Below are 25162 nucleotides of genomic sequence, written 5' to 3'. Positions count from 1 at the left end.
GTGATCTGGACAATATTAGCCATAATAAAGACTTGTCTTGTGTCAACTACAAGTCTCAGTCTGGGTCCTATCTCTCTGCATTTCATGACAGAATGATACAACCACATGATGTAAGTGGAGTGTTCAGTTATGAGGACTTCTTTACCCCAAGTAATCAATTTATAGCTTTTTCTGTTACAGATGTAGTAAAACTACATTACCATTGAAAAATATATGCTTAATAGTTTATTTCTACATTGTTAATACCCTGACCAGACTCACCTAACCTATTTTGTGAAGCCCTTATAATGCTCTTTAAATAATAGCATTATTATACCACACAGGTCCATAACAAAGACAACACCGGACACTAGAAGTCAGAGGTTTGAATAGGACGGGTTTGACTTGTCTCTTTCTACTGAGCTTTTGATCACTCGTACCTAATCTGGAACGCTAAGTCCGTAAAATCTTTCTGACATATGCAATGCAGTAAAATGTATAAAAACCGTATTATGTCAAGATTACAATAATGCTCTTTAACATACCACACCACAGTAAGGTCCAACAAACTGTGAAGAGGTATCTGGGCCATCGTACAACTTCAAGAAGTTGCTCTGACAATCTCCAGGATCATCAATACTGATCTGGTTAAAGGTAATGGTCACAACACGGCCTCTTGGTGCCATGATGCTCCATTCACAATGGGTGTTATTGGGATAGGTTCCAGGGTAGTTTGGACTTGCGAATGAGCCTTGGTCTCCAAATAGAGTGCCACCACAACCTAGTTAAAAAAAAGACAGGATGAACAGAGTGAACAATCTGCATTCCTTCATTACAAAAACTGCTACTACTAAAAATATCTTATAGTTCCTAAATAGAGCAGGATTTAAAATTCTAAATACATGTTGACTTAAAAGCTTAAAGGAGGGATGTCAAAAAGAGTAAAAGTAATAGTAAAAAATCCTGTTTAGTTGGTCATGCCAACAAGAAAAAAAATGACTTGATATTTTATAGGAACTGGTTAAAAATGATATTTTATTCAGTTCAGTTCAGACCTTGAGGGGAGGATGTCCATGTGGCATCAAAGCCATCACGAGAATGTGAAAAGTCACTTTTGAAGCGTAGGTAGAGTTGGTTGGATTGTGGGAAGACAGGGCTTGGCAGAGTGCTTCCACAGAACTTGCCAATCAGTGGTGAGTCTGCTGTACTGCCGTTACGGATCTGAGAGGTGAAAATCATGGAAACGAGGATAAAACATATCACACACAGAATACGGTATCCAACCGACATTTACACTGAATCTGACACTTCTATAATATATGAAGGAATGAACAGCATGTTAGAATAGAATAGAATAGAATAGAATAGAATAGAATAGAAACTGTGCACCTCACACCCCCTTTCTTCTCCTTCTCCTCTTGCACTGAGTAGGAGATGCTCTGTATCTCATTGTACATCTGATAGTCACAATAAAGACATTCTTTTCTATTCTATTCTGTTCTATTCTATTCTAAATGGCACATGCAAGCATACACACACACACACACACACACACACACACACACACACACACACACACACACACACACACAGTGTCTGTGTCTCTGCATTAACATTGCTTGGTTTACCTCCAAATAGTCAAACTGACAGTTGCTATGGCTTTCCACATCGAAATTGTTAAAAAAGAAAGAGATGTAGCTGTTCTGTGGTGCCTTTAGGATGATGGTGCAATCCATGTTGTTGGGATATATGTCAGGCCAGCCTGGACTCTTCAGGTAGCCATATTCCTGCTCATATGTTCGGCTACAGCCTGAAAAACACAGAAACTATAGTTAGAGCACTTATCAGAAACCAGATACAATTTACAATATTCACCACTTCAATAAGTATGGATGATGCAGACAAGCAAGCACACTTTTTAAAGTCATTTGAATTTTATTAACAATAAAAAGGCATGATTTGAATAGGGTATTTTGGGTCTATTTCTCCTTCCTTACTGGCAATTTGAAAAGTGAAGCTGAGGCCATTTCCTGTCACAAAGGTGTCGGATTTGAACTGCACATGCATTGTTCTGCCATAACTGTAAAAGTCTGGTAGATGACCATCTGATGGGCAGAGCTTATGAGACTGCCCATAGTCTCCCTGAAAAACACAAGAATCTTATTAGAATGATACTAACGCCATACGTCTACGTATTGGTACCGTAAGGCGGTTTCGTACTGAACATGATCAAAGACACTCTGATGAAACCTTTTAGTTTTGGTTAATATATAAATGTCATGACAAAAAGTTCACACATTTCCCAAAATACATCAAAAGCTTAAAAGGGAGAGTTTTATGAATGTGTTACTATTGAGTCATTTTGGGTTGTTACACTGTATCCCAATCTGTACTTGCACTGAGGTTTAGGGATGTACAAACAATTTTATAAATAGTATTTCAATTATTAATTTCCACACAATCGATGCCGCTCTGCATTTGACTTTTGGTAGACAAAAACTATGTGGTCACAATTCCTCTTTTCTCAGACTGGCTTCCTGACTACTCAGTGCCTGGTCTGTGATTCTGTTCAGGTGGCACCAACAAGTCCTACATGATAGACATAGCAATAGCATAGCATACCAATAGAAATAGTTCTGATAATGTGTGCTGTCAGAGCCACCTTCTTATTAGTGCACCTCCTTTTCACTGCATATTCAATTTTACAAGAGTTCATCTAATGCAAGTGACATTTAATAATTTCAAATTTTAAAAAGGGAAAAACAATTGGAGTAACTTCATCTTGAAGTTCTACAAAATGATAAGAGTGATAGTTGCTTAGGAGGTCCAGTCACCACCTTAGTATTAACGACACAGCACGTGTTGGTCTAGGTCTGTCTGTACTCACCATAGGCCAGTCTTTCAACTCTAGATAGTTTGCAGAGCAGCTCTGGTCAGGCTGGAGGACGAAGGTCTGGATGGACATTTTGATGGTTTCTAGAGCTGGAGCATCCAGGATCCACCGGCAGGAGGTGTAAGGAGGATATTCATTAGGGAAAAAGGGTGACGTCACGGTCTGGACAACAGAGGTGGCATTCAGCGTCCCTCCACAAATTACTGAGGAAAGACAGACACAATTAGAAACAAAAACCCTCCAAAAATAGCCAGACTTATTCTGTAACAGTAGAAGAGCCGTTCTCTAAAACATACCATATAGTCTGGGGTTTGTTTGTTTTTTTGTGAACAAAGAGCAACAATAGCACCGTGCAGATGGTAGTAGTCTAAAGGAAGAGGCAAGTGGATGCCTCACATCACTCACAATGTTAATTGCCTTGCTCCACACACAGTGCTAATGCAAATCCCAACAACTTCCTGGCTATTGTTACTGCCTTTCTAATTGGTGTGTTCTGTGCCACAGAAGTCTTTCCAAAGCAACAAATAATACAGAAGCCAACACATTTTCAATAAATGTACAATGTGTAGCATTTTAGAATCCATCTTGAAAAGTAAAAGTTACAAAAAACTAAAAAAATATTATTTGTTGTGTTTTGCTGCCCAAGAATTAGTTTTTCACTTGAAGATGATGAAAAAAGATGTATTTTTTCACATAATGATCAAAACATTTCATGACCAGCGATGTGAGTTCAACTGGGCTGAAGTCTTTTGGCCTGAAGGTCTAGCTGACATTGCTTGCCAGATATTTTATGAAAATCTAAAAACCAAGACGATCGTACGCTCATGTCTTCAACCCAGCTGTGTCGGTGGCATAACAAAATGTAACAAATCACATTTTTGTAACCTCGAATCCATGTATAGCTGCATGTATGTAAGGACCTGAGAGCCGCATCCATTGAAGATTGTGATGGATAAAATAAAAAAGAGGGCAGATGGATTTTGTACGTAAAATATTGTCTCATGTCTCTTCATGTGAAAATATGACTTTGAATGCAATGCAGTATCAAAATGTTTCTTACATGGTACTTCTCTGTAGGTAGCATTGAAGCCTCGCCTCTGCACCGAGCCATCAGTGACAAAGTGAACAGTCAAAAAGTTTCCACTTGATATGAAGGAAGCAGGGACAGAAGTTCCACAGAATGTCCCAACCAAAGGGAAGTTCATGTTGTCACCATCATAAACCTGAGAGAGATACAGATACAAATATTAATACAAGCTTGGCGGAAATACCAGATAGTAGCAAGTTCATTTGGTCATAGTAGTAGGGTCAGTGTATCTGGCCACAAGTGGAGTCAATTGATCCACTTGTGGCCAGATGTACTAACACACTGTCCCAGTGTAAACTGGGTTTTAGTATAAAAATAGTACTGTTGAAATTCGAACTTGAAAATTTTCAATGAATTAAATATCTGCCCTCCGTATACTTACTCTGACATAGTCATAGCGGCAGGTAGTGGAAGTCTCAAGTTCAAAGGAGTCAAAGGTCAGATTGACTGCCTTGTTGACAGGCATCTCAATGGTCCATAGGCAGTTCATCCGTGGTTCATAGACACCATCTAGATTTGGATCTGGTGAACCAAACATGCCCATGGGCATGGAAAGGTATCCACCACATCCCTGTGCTGGACCTGCAAGTAATTTAAGCATGTCCACTTTTTTATTCTGGATAAAACAGCAACAATAGAACTTGTCCAATGTCTGGAAAGTTCAAACTAGTAATGTAAAAATAGATAATACTGCCTAGATAGTACTTGTAACAGTTGCTGCTGGGTACCAAGACAGACTAATGTTATTGTTTTAGTTATCACCAGCAAACTGCATGCAGTAATTGTACCTTAAATCAATTCCTACAAAGAGTGGACACATGCCCAGAAAGCACAAAAAACACCAACAACACACAATGCAAATCAAGAAAATGCTCAAGTTTACAAGCACATAAAATCTAAACATTCACTGTCCCTTTTCACTCAGTTGCACGGAAGTCAAATATTCAGTCTTTAAGAGAAGGTTGTTTACAAAAACTGTCAGTGTATGAGAATGAAGAGTCATTATCAGCCAGTTTTCATTCAAATTTACTCAGTGATCACGTACTTCAAGGGGATCTTTGGAAACTACCCTGGACTGCTATTTAGGTGTTACCTCACATTTCAAGCAGGGTGAACGGCTGAGCTGATGATCTGTGGGTTTCTGGGTATGTTGTGTGGTGGGTGAAAGTCTGGCTCTCTTCCCCTTTACATTGTATTTGACTGTCACCATTCTTTGACCCAAGGTGGGTTTGGTCCATGGATGGATACAACTGATGTCACATTTTGGCTCCATGATCTAAAGCCTTAGGAAAACTGAGACTAGGCTTCCCTTTTCCCTGCTTTCAGCTGTGGAAAATCCACTGCAGCCTCAAATTTGTTTTTATTTGACAGGTGTGAGCTAATGTAGCGCCACAATCAAATGCTTGGTGGATGAATCCCTAGCTTCTCCAGACTAGGGTTAATGTCTTCTGTTGGGCAAGAGACTGAACCCTCACGTGGCCCTGATGCATCCATCGTGAATATGTATGTGAATGTTAGGGAAAGCTTAGCATACAGTTTTGTATGAATCTGTGTGTGACTGAGTGAATGAGACTTGTAGCAGGAAGCACTTTGATTGCTCAACCCGAGTACAAGGGTACTATATAGTAAGTACCAGTCCTTTTACCATCTTGAAGTGCAAGTCTTGTACCCAAAGTTGGGGTTCCTATCAGCTCCAGCCATTTTTCCTTTACTTCACTTTTTAAATGAGTCTTTCTATCCACACACTCAGCTGAACAATTTTTTTTCTGAATAAGCTCTAGAGACTGAATGTCCCAGGAGATCATCAGTTGTGTGGTGCAAGTGCATAGTTTTATGAATAAGTGGCGTTCACTTGTTCTTAAAATTAAAAAAAAAAATACACAGTCATTACCACCTACCGAGCGTTTCACTGTAAGTAGCTCTCCAACCAATCCCATTCACTGTGTTATCTGTGCTGAAGACAATGAATAGCTGATTTGTGGAGGAACGGAGATTGGGTGGGAGCACTGTGCCACAGAATTTCCCCAGCAAGGGTGACAGAGTGTCCGGTCCGTCATAAACTGCCACAGAGTCAAACTGACAGGAAGAAGATGCCTCCAGATGAAAGGTGTTAAACCTGTGGAAAAGAAACATTTCTTAAAGCCCAGAGTACAAGAGCACCAGTTTGTCCGGTTATCAGATGAAACCAGTCCTATGTATCCAAGGCTTTGCTTGTTCCCATTGTTGTGTGAAGGAGGTTCCACAGAAATATGTGGGAAAAATGTTTAGAGTTGTTCTAGTTTTAAGACAATGCACTGATGTCATGTAATTTTTTAAGTAATCTTTTTAAAAAGTCAAAGCTAACTGAAAAACAACACTGCATTCAAGTTTTTCAAGATTTGGTTCTGTTTAGAAAACAATAAAATGATTTGTGAACAATATCAGGTCATTTGTGAAGTACTGCAGTCAGGTTAGAGCAGCCAGTGAAGTCAGTGTAGTCTTACTTAAGATCTACTACTCTGTTTGCTTGGACCCATATGTGGTAGGTACAGTTGATGTTGTGGTGATAGTTGGTCATGGACAGCCCCGGACTGCTCACTGTACCCGCGGTGCTGTTAAAGAAACCACCACATGCTGTACATGCACACAAACACACACAATCACAACTTTAGATGTATGCATCTACTCCTCACACCACACCCTTTATAATAAATATACCTAATGCCAAATATAATGAAAATACAAAAAGAAACAAACCAAAATAAAATCTGTCATTTAGTTTTTTCCCTTAAAACATTATATTGACATTGATTTATATGTATTTTACAAATTATCCTCCTTAGAGTAAAGAAGATCAATGCCAAAAAAGAAAAGTAGAAGGGATTGAAAAGTTTGACATAGTAACTTAATGGAAAAGTGGTTCATTACATAATTATAATAATTTTAATTAAAAATACTGGACTTTATTCCAATTTATAAAATGTTCTTTGCCTTCCCATTCTTTGATTTTGATTCAAACAAATGGTGATGGCTCATTAGGGTATAACAATAATTTTGACTTTGAATTGCTTACGAATAGCTGTGTATTCTGCCATGAAGCCAGTGTCTGTAATCACAGAGTCAGAGTAGAAATGGAGCAACATGGGGCCAAAGGTGGAGAAGCTCCCTGGGATGGTGGTACCACACAAAGTAGCAATAGGAATGCCACTGGTAGCAAGACTGTAGATCTTCAGGCCATCGTACAGACAGGTAGAATGTGCTAGACAACAGAGAGAGGGGGGAAATATTCAACAAACTACTGAATCTTATTAGATATTTTGGATGCAAATGTGTTAACTGTAACTAGGGATGGGTATTGGTATCGGTTCTGACATAAACAGTAGTAACCAGACCAAAAAGCAGCGCACATTTCGGTGCTTTATTTCCTCCTGAGATGTGATACACTTTGGATTCTAGCCATTTTATGTTTCCGAGGATAGTAGGCGGGCCCAGGTACGTACATTCTTTTAGAGCAGAGCTACAGAGTAAAAATGCCCAAGACAAAGCGGTCAAAAGTCTGGCTGTACTTCACAGCAAAAGATGCTGTTGCATCCTGCAACAAGTGCTTTAAGCTGATACTGTCAAAGGAGGTAACACCTCGAATCTGATGAAACACCTGGCGATGCATAGCGTTTTTTTAAAAGCCGAGAAATGCACCGTATTTGATAGCTTGCTGCAAGACCACATCTACTGCGGGTGTGGTGCCTGTTATCGGACCCAGAGTTAGCAACATCCCCCAAGAACCCGAAGAGGAGAGTCCTGGCCCCTAGCCCTGCCAGTGTAGCAGAAATGATGAGGATGATGATGCAGCAGCAGCCGTTCTTCTCTGTGTGAGTAGCTTAATGTTGTTTGCGTGTAATTTATGTTAAGTAGGCTAACCACGGTATTAAATGTGTGAACCAGTGTGTGAATGGGTGGATGACTGGATATGTAAAGCGCTTTGGGGTCCTTAGGGACTAGTAAAGCGCTATATAAATACAGGCCATTTACCATTTTTAAATGAATAATTAATCCAGCCAAGAGTGATACCATATATGCCCTATAACAAAACAGCTGAACATGAGAGGTTTTTGGACAAAGTTTGTGTTCTCCATTCTTTAAGCACCGGCACCATTTCAAAAGTACCGGTTTGGCACTGGTATCGGATAAAACCTAAACAATACCCATCCCTACTCTTGGCTGGAAGCAGTGCTTAAACAATGGAAAAAACACAAACTTTGTCCAAAAACCTCTCATGTTTAACTGTTCTCCAATTTTTCTTTGGTCATTTTAGCCTTTTTGGCCAGGGTGAAGGGAGTATCTGCCATCAAACCAGAAGACAGCCGCATGTAGCTATGATGATGTTTGCTAGTTCACCTTACATGCATTAAGTTAATAACGTGGTTAGCCTACTCAACGTGAATTACACAGGAACAACATTAAGCTCCTCACGCAGAGAAGAACGGCTGCTGCTGCATCATCATCCTCATCATTTCTGCTACACTGGCAGGGCTAGGGGCCAGGACTCTCCTCTTCGGGTTCTTGGGGGATGTTGCTAACTCCGGGTCCGATAACAGGCACCACACCCGTAGTAGGTAGTCGGCTTTTAAAAAAATGCTATGCGTCGCCAGGTGTTTCATCAGATTCGAGGTGCTACCTCCTTTGCACAGTATCAGCTTAAAGCACTTGTTGCAGGCTGCTGAGTTTGCCATAATGGCACCGGATACCGGCAGTAGATATCCCTAATTGTAACACTTACCTTCAACTTGAAATGTCTGAAAGGTGAGGATGACCACAGTCTTTTCTCCAGCATCTATGGTGTAGTTGCAGTTGGCTCTGGATGGGTAGTCTGCTGGATAATTTGGTGAAACCACACGGCCGCTGTCAGCTGTAAAGTTTGCACCGCATCCTAATGAAAAGAGCACAACAGACTTTCTTTGCATGCTGATAGAATGACCATGTCACTGCAAAAAAGATCTGCCGACCAACAAGTTAAAAAAGTAACTTTTAAAAACGGAAAAAAATAGCTTTTTATCCCTAATATGACATATTGGGGGGAAAAGAGTGGCCTCCAGAAGACGTTTTTAAAGGACTACAACCCTGGCTAAAGCAGACCAACCAGTCTGAGAGATTGGGGTAAAAGATGACCAAGTACCCAATAGTAACTGTAAGTGTCTCTGAGCTCCTGCTTTTCTTGTGGAGAGAAAAGAACCTTCCAAAAAGACAACAATTTGCACTCCTCCAATCAGGCCTTTATGGTAGAGTGGCAAGGTGGAAACCACTTCTCAGTAAAAGGCACATGAAGGACTCTCAGACCATGAGAAGCTCCCTGGGGCAATGAAACAAAGACTCAAGTGTTTGGCCTGAATGTCAAACATCATGTCTGAAGGTAACCAAGAACGCTGCATCATCTGGCCAAAACCATCCCCGAATGGTGGTGGCAGAGTCATACCATGGGATGTTTTTCAGAAGCAAGAAACAAGAGAGAAAGATGAATGAAACAAAGTACAAAGACATCGTTGGTGAATGGTGTGGTAAGCCCCTAGCATCACACTCAAAAAGAACTTGAAGGGGTAAATAAAGGAAAAGGAGCTTTAGCAAAGTATTTTGCAAAGGCTGTGAACATGTACATGTTATATTTTTGTTTTGTTGTTGTTGTTTTTTTGTTATTAGATGGACAATTTTGAAGTGAAAAAAATTATTTATTTTGGAATGTTTGAATAAGGCTATAACATGACACAATTGTTCCTCGTCTTATGTTCAAGAAGCTGTGAATGCTGTAACACTGAGTTAAATACAAAAAACTGTTTACAGTCTGCAAAACTGTAGAATCTGAGTATGAGAATCAAGTTTCTCAGATGTTCATGCAACTCCTACCACTTTCTTGTAAGACAACAATGAATGGCAGCTACTTGTCAGAGGAACAGACCTTGAAGAAACTACAGGGAGAATGAATGCAACCCAATAGAGCAAAATACTTTTACTTTGGAAAGTACTCTGAGACTGTGGCTTCAGGACAAGTCTCCGACTTCTTCTGACCAACTAACTCCCACAAAGTATGTGCATAGAGTGCAAAACATAATAACAAACATAAAACAATAGATGTGTGTAAAGCTTCTTGAGCAGTCATCCCCAAAGTCAAGAGTGGGAATGGCTGCTTAGAAAAAACAAAACAAAGCAGAAAATGCCATGTGACTTATACTCTAATCAGAATACAAGCGAGAGTGAAGTACTTCTTTGAAAATGTCTAATGCTACCCAGTCATATGCAAAGTGTTAAGGCCAATGTGTGTCCCAGCTGCACTAGGACACACATTTCAATACAAGAACAGTCAAAGTAATAAGTAATATCACAAACTAACCACCTCCTATCACCTGTTTTAATTCACTCTTTATATAAATAAATAAGTCTAAATAAATATGTGACTGTACATATTTCTGAATAACTTCAAACTGAATTTCTGTTATTACTGTAGCCCACCTGCAGCACCTTTGTGGTCCACCAGCTCACATTTGGGTCACTGTTCTAAAGGCTTAACTGAGAATCTGCAACGGCTTCCAAATGGGCAAACATGGAATTACTGGGTCTTCCCAGAGATAAAATGGCATTTACATAGCAATAGTAACATTTCTCTAACTTCATATTAGAAAAGATTAATTCTAAACTTATTTAGAAGAGGAAAATTCACCAAAGTGTGTGATATAATAGCCATTACAGCAAAGCTTTAACATGAAATTGTACTGGCTGTCTGGTTCTTACTGGTGTTGAAGGAGGCTGAGAAACCTTTGCCAGGGGCTCCAGTGGACTGGAACCGGCTCGTGATGATGTTATTTGGAGCAACTATGGACCCTGGAGCCACAGAGCCACAGCCTGTAGACAGCAGAGCCTCACTAATTTGACTGTGACCTGACCACACCTGCAGAAACATGCACAGTTTTAATCAGGTCCTGTTATGATACCATTCTGCAGCCAATTTTATTTGAAAACAAAAAGGTTATTGGGAAAAAATCAAAGCTAATGTTCTAATTTCTGCAGTCAAAGGTCAGAAAGCAAATATACTTTATTAAAAAAGAAAGAGAAAGAAGCTAAAAAATGTTTTGTTTTGTTTTTTAAAACATACTACTAATTTGACTTACAAAATAATGTTGGGTCTACACATAACTGCAGATATAGCCTATTTTCATTAAATGACTGTATTCCATGCATTTTCTTGGCAACCGGTTAAACAAGAATAATGTATTCAGTGATTTATCCTTTGGCCACTAGTATACTCAAAGTCTTAGACAGAGATTTGATGATTTTAACCTTCTTTTTGTAATTCAACTAATTCATAGTAATGTTGTCTAATGATTTGAAATATGACACATAAGCCAAAAATAAATGAAAATGAATAGGCATCGTAGTTAGCTCTGTTAGCTCAAAGTAAGATGGATCTGAGTTTGCCTCCACCACCTGGGCAGGGCCTTTCTGTGTGGAGTTTGCATGTTACCCCCACGTCTGTGTGGGACCTCTCCAGGCAGTCTGGATTCCTCTTTCAGGCCAAAGACATTCAGTTAGTGGGGTTAGGTTAATTGGTGATTCTAAATTGCCCATCGGTGTGAATATGAGTATGAATGCTGTCATTCTTTTTGTGTTAGCCCTGCATCAGACTGACACTCTCAGGGTGTTCCCTGCTTCCCACCCTATGGTAGCTGGGATAGCCACCAGTCTCCCTGTGACCCTGATAAGTGGAAAAGGATGAAGGGATAAAAATGAAAACAAGAAATCACAAATTTCTAGTTGCGCTGCTTTTATTCGTCTTCTTTTCCCTGCAATAAACGACCGCTGCAGCCTCGCCTCTGTCAGTGCGCCCCAGGGTGGCTGTGGCTACAATGTAGCTGCCATCACCAGTGTGTGAATGTGTGTGTGAATGGGTGGAGGACTGGTTGTGTAAAGCGCTTTGGGGTCCTTAGGGACTAGAAAAGCGCTATACAAATACAGGCCATTTTACAGGCCAAATGAAAACAAGCTAAAGTATTGCATATTTCCAGATACAAAGTGTAATAGAATAAACGGAGACAAAACAGATTATGTCTTCTGGATATTAAGATTTTATTATTTATTGTATAGTTTTCGTTTATTGAGGTTTTCTTATTATTTTTGCACTGATGATAGTAGAATAAGAGACAAAACTAAAGGAACAGTTCAGTAATAATAATAATTTAAACAAAAAAACTAAAACAAAACAAACAAATAACCAAACAAAAACACAACCTGCCCCCTTCCAAACTCTTACTGTAGCGCTGCAGCCCTTCTTGACACAACCCATAAGGGACTTGTGTCTGACATGGAAGTAATAATAATAATGCATATAATAATAATATTTTTATTAATATTATTACCTATATGAAGGACACATTACTCAGTGGCACCACAGTTTACATATTCGCCTAATACATGAAAGACACAAATCCCTTTTCGGTTGAATTCTGGAATTCAACCTAAAAGGAATAAAAATCTGCCAAAACAAAAATACGAAGAGGAATATTTTTGATATGAATATGAAGAAAAAGATTCAATAGCAATTTGATTATCCCTGCCCTAAATTAAAGCTATATTTGAAATGAAAAAAGGGGGAAAAAATCTACTGCAAGGTGCAAGTGCTTATACCTTGATATAGCTGCTCTCACAGGTCCCGCCGCTGTCTGGAATTTCAAAATCACTGCTGAAGCTCATCTCAAGGTGATTTCCGTCATGGGCAATGATTTTCCAGGTACACTCCACATTGGCTGGGAAGTTCTGGGGATAGTTTGGAGACTTGATTGTTCCTGCATCAGCATGGATCACCCCTCCACATCCTGGCAGTAAAAAAAATATGTGAGTACACGAGCACAAAGTGTATGTAAGACATTAAATAACTCAGAGGTCGTCCCATAGCTCTTCCGCGTATGAATAACCATACACTGAATACTCAGGAAAATATTTGTACACAAGGCTGAAAACCAATACTGAACAGTTATGACCTTCTGATATGTTGGATATAAAAAAATAATCTAACTCAGTGTTCAAAGTGACAGCATCATACTGTATCATATTGTATTTAATCCTACATATTCAACTATGTCTTAGTTTAGCTTCACTGAAGTTAACTCAGATGTGAGATCCTGATAATACAATTGGAGTAAACATGGAATAGGCAACTGCAAAAAAGAAAATGAATAAAATGTTTAATTAGGCAGTGTAGACCCACCTGAAGAATCAGAAGACCAGGAGGCCAAAAATCCTCCTTTGGACACACTATGATCAGCCAGGAAAACTATAGCCAGTTTGTTGGATCCTGACTGGATGGTTCCTGGGGAGGTGGTACCACAGTACTGACCAATAATGGGAGAACCTGGGGATCCTCCATTGAAGATGGTGAGAGAATCCCAGCCACATGTGTTGTGGGACTCCAGGTTAAAGTAGGTGAAGGTTAGCTGCAGCATGGAAGAGAAATGGATATCAAGAAATTTGAAAAGTATAAGAGCACTTCATCTTGGACAATAAATTAACGTCTTGTACAATCTTAACTTAAATACCTCAAAGTACTGTATCACCCCGGTAGATTTGGGAGACAGACACCCTCTCTGCTTTTAAGATTACACTTTAAACTTTGCTTGTTGATAAAGCATATAGTTAGGGCTGGATCAGTTGAGTCTGAATCCTCCCTTAGTTTTGCTACAATAGACTTAGGTTGCTGGGACTTCCCATGATGCACTGAGCGCTTCTCTTTCTCTCACCCCTCTCACTCAGCATGTGATTGTACACCTCTGCATTTAATATGATTATTAATCAATCTCTGGCTCTCTTTCACTGCATGTTTTTCTCCTGTCTTACGCCCCTCCCTGAGCCTGGTTCTGCTGGAGGTTTCTTCCTGTTAAAAGGGAGTTTTTTCTTTCCACTGTCGCTAAAGTGCTCGCTTATAGGGGGCATTCAATTGTACACTGTAGTCCACATAGTTGTTTTAATGTAGCAAGCCACTGTGCACACTTACTGTAATAGTGTGGCCCTCTGGAGCCTCAAGCAGCCAAGCACAGCGACTGGGGCTTGGATAGAGGTTAGGGTAACCAGGACTGGCTAACACCCCACCGTCACCTGTCTGCCAGCCTCCACATTCTAAGAGAAAAAAAGAGAGAATGATGCATCAAAGGACAATCTTCATCTGCTACTTGATTGCTACATTAGCTAAATACTAGTCTCGAATTCAAAGAAATAGTGGCATAGGATAACTAAGGTATTAGTGTGAGTCGTACCGGAAAACAAGTACTTAGCCTTGAAACCCAAGTCTCCGTTGGAGTTGTCTGTCTGGAAATGGACCCAGAGTTCTGGGGTAAAGACCACAATAGGAAGTACAAGAGCTGTCTGGCCACAAAACTTGCCCAGCAGCTCTCCACTTGAGTCACCTGCAAAAGGTGAGACATTAGATTAGAAAGGACTAGACTAGATTTCATATACTTTTTCTTCCACTCTTGAACGCACAACACAGATACATTGAGTTTTTAGGGTTTTTTTTATCTGCTACAATAATAATAATAATATCATAATGCAAAGATTTATTTTGAAATCATAACGAAACCTGGAAACTCACAGCTGCATAATTTATTCACAAAAGAAACAAAAACTTTACTTTTGAGGTGGTGCCGGCAATTTTGCCTGGCCTAATCTATTTCAAATGGCAGTAATGGTTAATTAAAAAATACAGAAATAAAAATGCTCTCTTACTAAATTCTATTTGTGTTACAACCAACTAGCTGTCTGCTAAGGCTTGGATCATTTCTTATAGCAATTTGCCAAATTGACTCTTTTAATAACGGCAGCACAGTGGTGTGGTGGTTAGCACTGTTAGCACCTCACAGCTAGAAAGTAGCGAGTTCTACTCCACCGTCTGACCGGGGCCTTTCTGTGTGGAGCTTGCATGTTCTCCCTACATTTGCGGGGATTTTCTCCGTGTACGCTGGCTTCCTCCCACAGTTTGAAGACATGCAATTAATGGGGTTAAGTGTGAATAATTGTCTGTCTCTATGTGCTAGCCCTATGTCAGACAGGTGACCTGTCCGAGGTGTAGCTTGTAATAAGCTCAAGCCTCCAAGCTTATGTAATTAAAATAAAAATGCAGCTATAGACTTCATTGCACACATAATTTATACGTCATATTGGTCTGGTATCCTACTTAGGACTTACCTAAGCGGAACTGGAGATAGTCTGCTTCACAGGTTTGATGGTCCTCCAGGTGCAAGTCTTCTATCAACACCACAATAGAGGAGTTGATGTGCTGTGGGTTCTGAATCAGCCACTCACAGTTGATGTTGTTGCTGTAGTTGGACACCAGGTAGCCAGGAGAAGTGAAGTTGCCACCATCAGGGTTATTCAGGATACCGCCACATTCTAGCAAAATACAGATTAAAATAGCAGATTAGAGTAAATGTTAGAACACAATACGGAACAGCACTTCATTAAAACACAATGAAGTGTAGGTGGTTGAGACTATGTCGAGTAACTGACTGACCTGTTACTGATTGGAAATGATACCAATTAATAATTATTAGTAATTAATACTAAGGTACAGACAGGACAGGCAATTGGACAGAGTAATTGGACTCTTCAGCAATTACAAAAACATCCTCCTCCAATAAGGAATAATCTTGTATGACTTTCAGCTTTCTTTGGGTTCCAAAAGTCTTTTTTGTGGTTAAAGAGGTGTGGTTACCTGCTCGTTCCTTTTATCTTTCCCGGCCTATCCACTTGTAGCTCATTACTCACCAGCTGACATACATAACACATCCTTCCTCACTCTCATTGCAAGTCATTTGACTAGCTAAGATCTACAGTTGCTCAGGCTTCCTAATAGTAGATTATGGTTCTTGCATTTTTCAGTTGGGCCTCTTATTCTCTCTGCTCAGATCCACCGCATGTGCACATGCTCCCTGGATTTACCTGCTGGATCAAAACAGCCTGTCCTGAGATCAGATACAAACTGTGCTTTGTGTGGAAACAGAGCTAGCTAGCATTAACAAATAGATCTGCTTCGGTTATCATCGTAACAGAGTTTTCTGTTACTAACCACCTTGCCCAACATGTGTGATGTAGATAAGAAGATGGAATCCAGTTTTCTTCAGAAATATCTTCAGAGGAGAGCCATTGCAAACATGTATCCATAGTAATGATACAACAGAGTATGAAATGTTTCAAATATTTTAATCCACATAACACTGACAGGGAAGATTTTTCTGCAGACTAATTCATTCTTGTTTTGAGAAATTATGTAGAATTTGCTAAAATAAATTAAAAAAAATACAGTTTTTGTGTAGCGATGTCTTTTCATAGTGAGTCATTGCTTCTTTTGGTAAAGGAATGTTTTAAAACAACCCTCTGCCAGGTAGCATTGTCAGCTAATAGAAAGTCATTTTTGGCACCATCTTCCAATAGAAATTAAATTGGACCATTTGAAAGAAGACGTGTTAACACCTGTCATCATATTCTCTACCGACCACTTTATACTGGTCAGAGCACAAGCCATCGGGGGATCTAAAAATTGCTACACCAAGACCTCTGATTTAGACAATACAACATGAAACTGCAGCAGAATACTTTTTGATAACAGAATGATGTTTCTGATATCTTACATCCCTGCATTAATAATACTAAATCATGTATACGTGTGGTTTCCTGCATTAACGTGTTTAAGAAACTGCTATGGATACATGGCTATTATGGTTAAAGCAATGTGAATTATATTTTTCTGTAGATAATATTTTAGTTTTGCACGCAGGAGAATCTAACCTGCAGGTTCATCAGAGGAATACGTAGCCAAGAATCCACCACTGGACACCGACGCATCAGTGCGGAACTCAACAGCCATGGTGTTGCCAGAGGACCGCACCTGAGTTCCAGCCGGTACTGTACCACAGAACCGTTGTAGGTGAGGGGCATCGACTGCCAATCCGTTCATTACCTGGAGGACATAAATTTATGCTTGATATGCAATCTTTCTTGCATGCTCATCAAAAAGGTAATAAACTATATTTCAGTATTTTCAATTTCACAAAAAGAATTACACAGATAAACATTTGTGCAAATTTTGATTTTTTTAATTTCATTTTTCAAGGGTTCTAGATGCTATCAAAGATTAAACAGCACGAAAGGGGAATTAATTTGATTTGTGGTTCGAGTCAAGTGAAAGGGATGACGACTACTGGCAGAAAGGGACTCACATCAACATAGTCAAATACGCAGTATGTATCAGAACCTTCCAGTCTCAGGTCACTGATGGTGAGGGTAACCCTGCGGCCTGGTGACACAACCAGCTCCCAGCGACACACTCGGCTGTGGGGATACAAGTTGGGGTAATTGGGAGAGGAGATAGTTCCTGAGGGAGCATTCAGTTCACCTCCACATTCTGTGGGAAAAGAAAAAAAAGAGAGATTCAGCATAACAAATAATGTTGTAAATTAATTTCATGTATTTCTGTAAACCAAAAACTAAATTAAGCATTTAACCCGATCTGTCTGTTCATCAGATATCTCCACAACCCATCATTGCCACTGAGTTAGACTGGCTTTGAGTCTGAGGTCGCTAGAAAGAAGAGTGGCTTAATTTTTTTTGTCTCCTTTTGTTGCTTGGAAACAAAATCAAAAGGCACTGTAATGAGGCAGATAATCAACCAGCCTGTACCTCCTGTTATCCAGTTTTTCTTTTTGCATTTGTTCAAAGTCGCAATTTCCAGGTTCCCTTTATGTCACTGTTTGTAGGTCAAGGTGTTTTATCTCCATCTTCATGTGAATCACTTTGTTATTTGGTTTATTATGAAAAAATGCTGTTTTCTTAAATGACTGACACTTTACAAATAAGATAAATTAAACATTGCAGTGATTATTATCATCAGTATATTATTATATAATACACTGAACTTTATTACTTGAGAACAGAAACAGAAATGTAAGAAAAGAACTGTCAGATCTTACATATTGATGAACAGGATCTAAAGCTTGGACTTTAGCATCTCTGTGTGATAAAAACGTTTGTATTGATTCTTCTTTTACAGGTCATTAAAAAATAGAATATAAACAGCTTATTAACTTTATGTTTTGTGTTTTCTCCATAATATTGGAACATACAGTGTAATGGTTTGTTAATATGCAGGAATATATCTGGCTTATTTATGACCTTTTGCTGACTGAAGAGCTGACCTACAAAAACAGAGCTTACCCACAAAAACAGGTCTCTATGATAATTATGACTATCGTGGTGATATTACTCAAAGATTTACTTCATGTGTAAATATGACGTACCATAATGATCATCCAGCAACTATTCCTTGTACTTTTCAAAATGTACCCACCTTCAACACTTGCTTCAAAGAACAGACGGAAGCCAGCTGCATTTCCACTGGTGTCACTGACAAACCGGACATAAGCAAAACTGTCAGACGTCTCCATGGGAGCAGGAAGGTTATTGCCGCAATGTCGGCCCAGTAGGCGGCCTAAACAAACATTAGAAAGGATGCAGGAATATCTTGATCACCCCACTGTCTCAACATGAAACACAGACACATGTGTTGGGTGTAATTTACTTTCCTAAGTTCAAAACTGTTGGGACTATTGGGACAGAATGCAATTATTTGCAAATCTTATGAACAATCACAATAGAACATTTAAAACACATCAAATATTTTAACTGACAAAAATCTACCATTTAAGAAAAACATTAGCTAATTTTAAACTGAGAGCAAAACTTCTCAAACGAATTGAGATGGGGCCATGTTTACCATTATGTAGGATCCCCTCTCCCTTTAAAAGGTGGCTGTACTTTTGGAAGGGGACCGCTATAACATTTTACTGTCTTACACTGCAAAGCAGTTGTAACAGATTTAGTATGCATTATGCACGTTAGCATTGTCTTACCGAAATCTGCAAGGCCTTCACTGAAAAAAGCATCATTTGGATGGGAGCCTATACCATTCTACTTTTTCCTATTATATACCTTTTAGCATAGATGGTGCATTTCCAGATGTACAATCTGCCAATTCCATAGGTACTACTGTATCCCTTTACTATCAGAAATGTGGGGTTTGAACTGAGCACTGATAATAAGCCAGGTGGCCCTTCTTTTTGTCCAGAGGATCCGTAGTTCATGTTTCCCAAAAACCCATCAAACTTTAATTTGCATAATCCTAGAACAGTTTTACACTTTTCCTCAGTGCATTTTAAGTCAGCATGGGCCCAGAGAAAACTGTGAGCAAGCACTTTGCAACAGTGGGAAGGAAAAACTCCCTTATAACAGCAGAAGCAGGCTCAAAGTAAAACAAACACACATAAAAAGAACAAAACAAAACTCTGTCACAATTTAAAGGTGGGGGGGTGTCAAAATTTTGTTGCGTTGCGTCAGTCTAATTGCGTAGGTCCTAATTTGAAGAGGCAGACTGTATATAAGTTTAGGTGCAGCAATCGCAAAGGCCCAGTCTACTCTGTGTTTCAGTCAGAAGCAACTTATCAGCTGACCTAAGAGTTCTATTTGGAGTATTTTTAGTTAAAAGATCAGAGTGGTATGAAAGAGATAATCATTTAGAGACTTAAAAACAAGCTCTAAAGTCTTAAAATCAATTCTATAACGTACAGGAACCCAGTGTAAACGAGAAAAGACGGGGGCCTGTCAAAAGTCAGGCCTCGGCCTTCTGAACAAGCTGAAGATGAAAGAGCAGAGCCTGACTGATTCCAAAATAAAGACTATTAATCAAGCCTGTATGAAGTAAATGCAAGAATCACTTTCTCAAAGTCAGCAGACTTTTAGTGTTTGCAACGGCCCTGAGCTTTTACAACAGAAGTTACTTGTTTCTCAAATGAAAAACTGCCATTGAAGTACTGTGCTAGTACTTTTCGTAAAATAATATATATTTACTGGAACAAACACCTTAGTTCAAACATTTGATATGTTTTTAGGGGTTTGTTTGGTTTTTTACACAGCATCCCAACGTTTTCATAATTTGGGTTATAAAGTCAAATCAGATAAATACATTTACTTAAGAAAAAGAACTGAGAAGGAAGTCCAGTTTTAGAAAGTTGCGGACAGAAAAGATTTCAACACAATAGACATTGTGATGGTGTAGAGAATGTATCTTGTTTTTTTTTTTATTACTTGTGTTTTTACCTGAGGCGTTGTACTCTCTGATCTCCACATAGTCAGCAGAGCATCCATCAGTATTCTGCAAGCTGAAATTCCCATAGCTAAGAGTGAGGTAGTGTCCTGTGGGTCCCTCCAGGTACCACTCACAACTGGAGCTATCAGGATAGTGGGAGCCTGGGAAGCCTGGGCTGTAGATCACACCCCTCTGACCTATGTAGGTGCCTCCACATGTTGCTGTGAGGAATTTGAGTTACAGAATCAGAACAGAGCTTTGAAATAGGTCATTGTGGTTTTCTATCACCACTCTGCTACATAGTCAAAATCTCAAAGGTTACATCTCTTTAATCAATGTTTTAACGTGGATTTCAAATGGCATACAGTATTTTAAGACATAAACAAACAGCTAGTCCAGTAATGCTTTGATACTGGCACAATTTCCCATAACTTTCGGTCTGTATGCCACAAGAATGCCGCCTCTGAAGGCACCTTACAACCAGACCTAGATAAAGACAATTTTATTGCTAGTTGATCAAAAAATTGCCACGCCAGTCTTATGATGAGACCATCAGCTTACTGGTTTACAACTTCCAATCTAGACATTAATGAGGGAAGAACAGACACAGTCATGAGTTTCAGACTGCATGACCATGATATTCTTTACCTATGGAGTATTTTGCTTTGAATCCTTGGTGCGTGACGCTGGCGTCAGTACGAAACCTAAGCCACATGGAGGAACCTGTCGAATGTTGAGTAGATGGTCGGGTGTTGCCACAAAGACGGGAAATGATGTTATTGTTGGATGTTGAGCCATCACGCAGCTCCAAGTAGTCGTACATACAGCTGTTGAATAAATGGACAAAAACATGTTGTAAGCCCTGAAACTTGGGGCACGAATAAACGTGAAAGTGTTTTCAACTCTTCTAAGTGAAAGAGTTTCCAGATAGAGTTTACATATTGTGTTCTTCAAACACTAATAACACCACCAACCAATTTAGTAAGATTGTAATGTTTGTTTGTTCTTTAGTTTAGTTTCTTTTGTAAAAACATAGATAGGCTAAAATGTATTTACCAATAATCTTGGGATGAAACGCAATAAAATGACAAAAATTACTATATTTACGTGGTAATAAGAAGCTATAAATACAACAAGAGAAGAGAAAGTAAAGGTGTACCTGGATGTGGGTTCAATGTAGAACTGATCCTCAAAGTCAATCTGGACAGCTTCCCCATTGGGCACAGTAATTACCCAGATACAGTCAATGTTCTGGGGGTAATTCTGTGGATAGTTCGGTGAAGTAATGTACCCTGGAGGATCATTATCATTCACCTCGATGAAACCTCCACAAGCTGTGGAGAAATAGAAGGATCAAGATAAGAGACGTGACAGGTTTTCCAACATCTACGTAAATTCGAAAAGATAATATTCTGTGGGGGGTTTTTAAACCTACTTCAGAAAAAGTTTGGATACCAGGAAAATTTGTGCAAAACAAACAAAAATAAGTTAAAGATTTGCAATGGACACAGCTTGGACACAGTCAGCAAAAGCAAACTCTACTATGCAAAATATACAAAGATCCAGAAACACATCTTTTCTGTTTAGGTTATTCAAGATAGTCTGAGGCCAAAATGTCCCGTGGTTTGACAAATCAAAATCAAAAACAGATTTAGGAAATTATGGGTATAATTATGGATATAATGCCAAACAATAAATGCAAACTTTGGAGCAATATACTAAGACAATGATAAGCCTCATTCTATTTGTATTCTAACAGCAGAGCTCTATAGCACAAGGGTCCATTTGCTAAGCTGGCCTGCATACAGTACAGACAGCTTTATGACATTATGACCAGTATGGAACCAAAGAAAGAAAAGTATACGTTTTTTTTTTTAATTCACCCAAAAAACAAAGTTTTCAACATTTAATTTATTCTTCTTTTAATTAAATATGGACCTTTAAACCTTCACATTTTGTTTTTATTGATATTTTAGACAGCAAACATTTTTGGAAACAGGCTGAAAATTGAAAAAGAGGGACCTATTATTTTATATCCAACTCCAAAGTTTCTCCTGGGCTTTACTACAGCAGCTTTGCATGACTTAAAGTTACAAAATAACCTTTGTCTTATGCTGGGCATTAATGCAGCTCCTCAATTCATCTTCTTTCTGAACAAGATACTTTACACCCGCCCCCTTTAAGCCAACTTAGTTCCCTTTGCCTCTCGTAAGCATAAAACTGAAAACATTGTTCCTAAATTAGAGTTCTGTTGGCATCAAGTCCATGTTTCCTCCAATTTCAAAACTTGTCAACCGTGACTAAACATCTAGAAATGATCGCTTTTGTGCACTGAAACATTTCCTGTGATAGTGATGAAGTGAAGATTCTACCTTGACTGTGGGCTTCGAATACCAGCTTAAAGCCGGAGGCCTCATTACTGGCATCGGACACAAAGTGAATAAAGAGGTGGTTGTCAGTTGTCTGGAGAACAGATGGGGGGCTTGAACCACACAGTCGTCCTCCAAGTAATGGAGAAGAGCCATCTGGACCATTCCTGAGCTGTGGAGAAAGGGAAAGATAACTGTGAATAACGATAGAAATAATTTATCAAAAGATCAGTGACTTCAGGAAGTCCAACCAGGGCTCTGAAACAAGAAAAAAAGACTTTCAGGAACCTTAGTACTCCCATCTACTGTTGTTGTCGTCACTGTAAGGTTTATAAAATAAACTTAAACATAACCACAGTTTTTAAAAAACACCACAATGTATCACAATTTCTTCTGAAAACTTTTTTATTAATCAAACGCATTAATAAAAAAGTTACTGTCGTATCCAGGTGGTCCAATTCGACAGTGCACAGCAATCCAAACTGAGAATAGTTTGGAAGGATATAAATTTCCTCTTAACATGATTTATCTGTTAGTACATTAGAGAAGTAGTAACATCAATACCTTGGAACATAGCCACCATCTGATGACATATGACGTTTTGCCCTATCAGGTAACTTTGATAATGTGACGTTACATATGCTTACTTGTCTGATGTTCAAAAACATGCTTCATCAAATATGAACTAAGTGGGAAAATTTTCCAACAAATAAAATTTTCCTTCAACTTTCTTGGGGTTTTATGCGACTCTAAGAACGTGTTGAGATGCTCACTTTAATAATTTACTTCAATTTACATTTGTTTCTTGTATGCTTTTGTTTCACATTTTTTCACATTGCATTGTTAGAATTGTTTTCTGCAAAAAGAAAAAGCAAACTTGTCCAACATAGCTAAGCCTGTTGCTTGTTTCACTTGACATCATCATGGTGGGACTTAAGTGGACAGTAAATTTAATCAAACTATTCCCTGCACACTGTCCAGACTGGACTGAGACTGGATCAAACTGGATCGAGCTGGACACAGTCATTGATTTCTAGCACCAGTAAATGTTCATTCTTTAACAACTTAAAACAGCTGTTAATTGCCAGTAATCACTTCAGTCTATCTGCATCCACAGGGTCAAAAATCTATTTTCTCACTTGTAGCAATGTGGATTTTTTTTTTCAAATTTTTTTTTTTTGTAGCTTTTGCTATCCGTATGTTTACCTCCAGGTAATCCCCTGTACTGCATCCAGTTCCAAAGCCTTGGATCTGAAAGGGGGTTTGGAAGGTGGCAGAAATTCTAAAGCCAGGTGTCACCATCACGTGCCAGCTGCAATCCAAACCTGGCCGGTAATTCTGTGGGTAATTGGGAGTGCTCATTACACCTCTGTCAACATGCAGGAGTCCACCACAACCTGCGAAAAGAAAAAGTATCACATATAATTCCTCTTACTAGTATAACTACTGTTGTAGAGTAGTGGCAGTTTGTGTCTGGCAGTTAATATATTGATCATGAAAAATGACCTGAAAGGAAGTGTTTCTGCCCACAACACCACAACGTATCACTGAACATTACATGGATGTTAAATCTGGATTACCAAAAACAATTCTCAAGTTAAGGAAGGTAACAATAATTATTATATAGTATAATTATAATTTGACTTCTTGGACTGTCTTATGTTCAACAAGTGTGGATTTGTTTCTCATTTTTATGTCTTATATGAACTTTGGGGGTCCATCTAAAACATGTATAGAAAAGACTCAAAGGTTACAGTTACAGTAGTTTGACCTAAAAGTGTGACCAAAAACAAATGGGAGCCCATCTGTTTTAATGGGTTCACATGGACATACAGGAGAGAATGCTTCAAGCAGTTATGGTGGGTTCGCACACTGAAAGCTTGTTACAACTTACTTTATGTTGAAAGTAAATGACCTCTTTCTTCTGTCATAGCTGAGAACTGTGGACAAAAAGGACTACCACCCAATTTGCTTTTATGTCTTTTTAAGACTGAAGCGTGTAGTATTTCAGCATCTTGGTGTTTTGTTTTGATCTTATGGTTATATGTCGTGTAGTTTAGTAATTAACTGCTAATGTATCACCTTTTGAGTAGGAGGCATTAAAGCCTTGGCCACTGATGCTGCTGTCTGAGGAGAAATGGATGTACATGGAGTCTCCTGTTGAGTGAAGAGATCCTGGATGATCCCGACCACATACACTGGCCAGCACAGGGGACTGACTGGTTGCGCCTGGGAGTAACCAAAACAAAGGACATTCTAAGCTGTCCAGAAGGCCAAACAAACCAACAACAGTCAGGTGGACATATAAATGCTCTCTACAAGTCCAGGGCACTGACTTTAGGGTCTTTCATGTTATCTGGTTTAAATAAGCATCTGCAGAAAATAATTTTTACTACTTTATATAAAAGAAAGCACTGCCATGCAAATAATTTATGTTTTTAAGTGAAATGCAGATTTCAAATCACAAGATTTGGACAGTACATACAGGCATGTATGACATGTCGCAGAAAATAAAAATATTTCTGTGCCAATCATGTTTATAGTTGCACTAAATTGCACAATCAAAGTAATCCACGAGCAATCTTCACTTCAGCAATCAATGACATGTCCAGAGAAGCTCTAGCACTTCATGAAACAAGCATCTCAAGTTGGATGTTGCAACGACATCATACATTTCACAATGATCA

General features: G+C 39.0%; 1 protein-coding gene across 1 annotated transcript in view; it reads right to left on the bottom strand.

Moving 5' to 3' along the window:
* Window positions 1-25162, bottom strand: part of cubn (cubilin (intrinsic factor-cobalamin receptor)) — a 70313-nt gene that overhangs the window by 2089 nt on the left and 43062 nt on the right. The window contains exons 41-66 of the mRNA XM_005941275.2: window positions 24558-24704; window positions 23682-23872; window positions 22479-22647; window positions 21266-21440; window positions 20755-20933; window positions 20118-20327; window positions 18313-18453; window positions 17186-17370; window positions 16755-16926; window positions 15156-15359; window positions 14228-14377; window positions 13969-14090; window positions 13186-13411; window positions 12606-12793; window positions 10716-10872; window positions 8716-8865; window positions 7012-7197; window positions 6443-6572; window positions 5858-6075; window positions 4342-4541; window positions 3933-4095; window positions 2867-3075; window positions 1977-2121; window positions 1608-1789; window positions 1035-1200; window positions 525-760 (exon numbers count right to left, since the gene is read on the bottom strand). Coding sequence (XP_005941337.1) covers window positions 525-760; window positions 1035-1200; window positions 1608-1789; window positions 1977-2121; window positions 2867-3075; window positions 3933-4095; window positions 4342-4541; window positions 5858-6075; window positions 6443-6572; window positions 7012-7197; window positions 8716-8865; window positions 10716-10872; window positions 12606-12793; window positions 13186-13411; window positions 13969-14090; window positions 14228-14377; window positions 15156-15359; window positions 16755-16926; window positions 17186-17370; window positions 18313-18453; window positions 20118-20327; window positions 20755-20933; window positions 21266-21440; window positions 22479-22647; window positions 23682-23872; window positions 24558-24704 — 4601 coding nt within the window. The remainder of the gene's footprint in view (window positions 1-524; window positions 761-1034; window positions 1201-1607; window positions 1790-1976; window positions 2122-2866; window positions 3076-3932; window positions 4096-4341; window positions 4542-5857; window positions 6076-6442; window positions 6573-7011; window positions 7198-8715; window positions 8866-10715; window positions 10873-12605; window positions 12794-13185; window positions 13412-13968; window positions 14091-14227; window positions 14378-15155; window positions 15360-16754; window positions 16927-17185; window positions 17371-18312; window positions 18454-20117; window positions 20328-20754; window positions 20934-21265; window positions 21441-22478; window positions 22648-23681; window positions 23873-24557; window positions 24705-25162) is intronic.

The sequence above is a fragment of the Haplochromis burtoni genome, unplaced genomic scaffold, assembly GCF_018398535.1.
Source record: "Haplochromis burtoni strain Fernald_Lab_line unplaced genomic scaffold, NCSU_Asbu1 Contig_309, whole genome shotgun sequence".
Taxonomy (NCBI): Eukaryota; Metazoa; Chordata; class Actinopteri; order Cichliformes; family Cichlidae; genus Haplochromis; species Haplochromis burtoni.
This window is presented reverse-complemented; position numbering and strand designations above follow the sequence as displayed.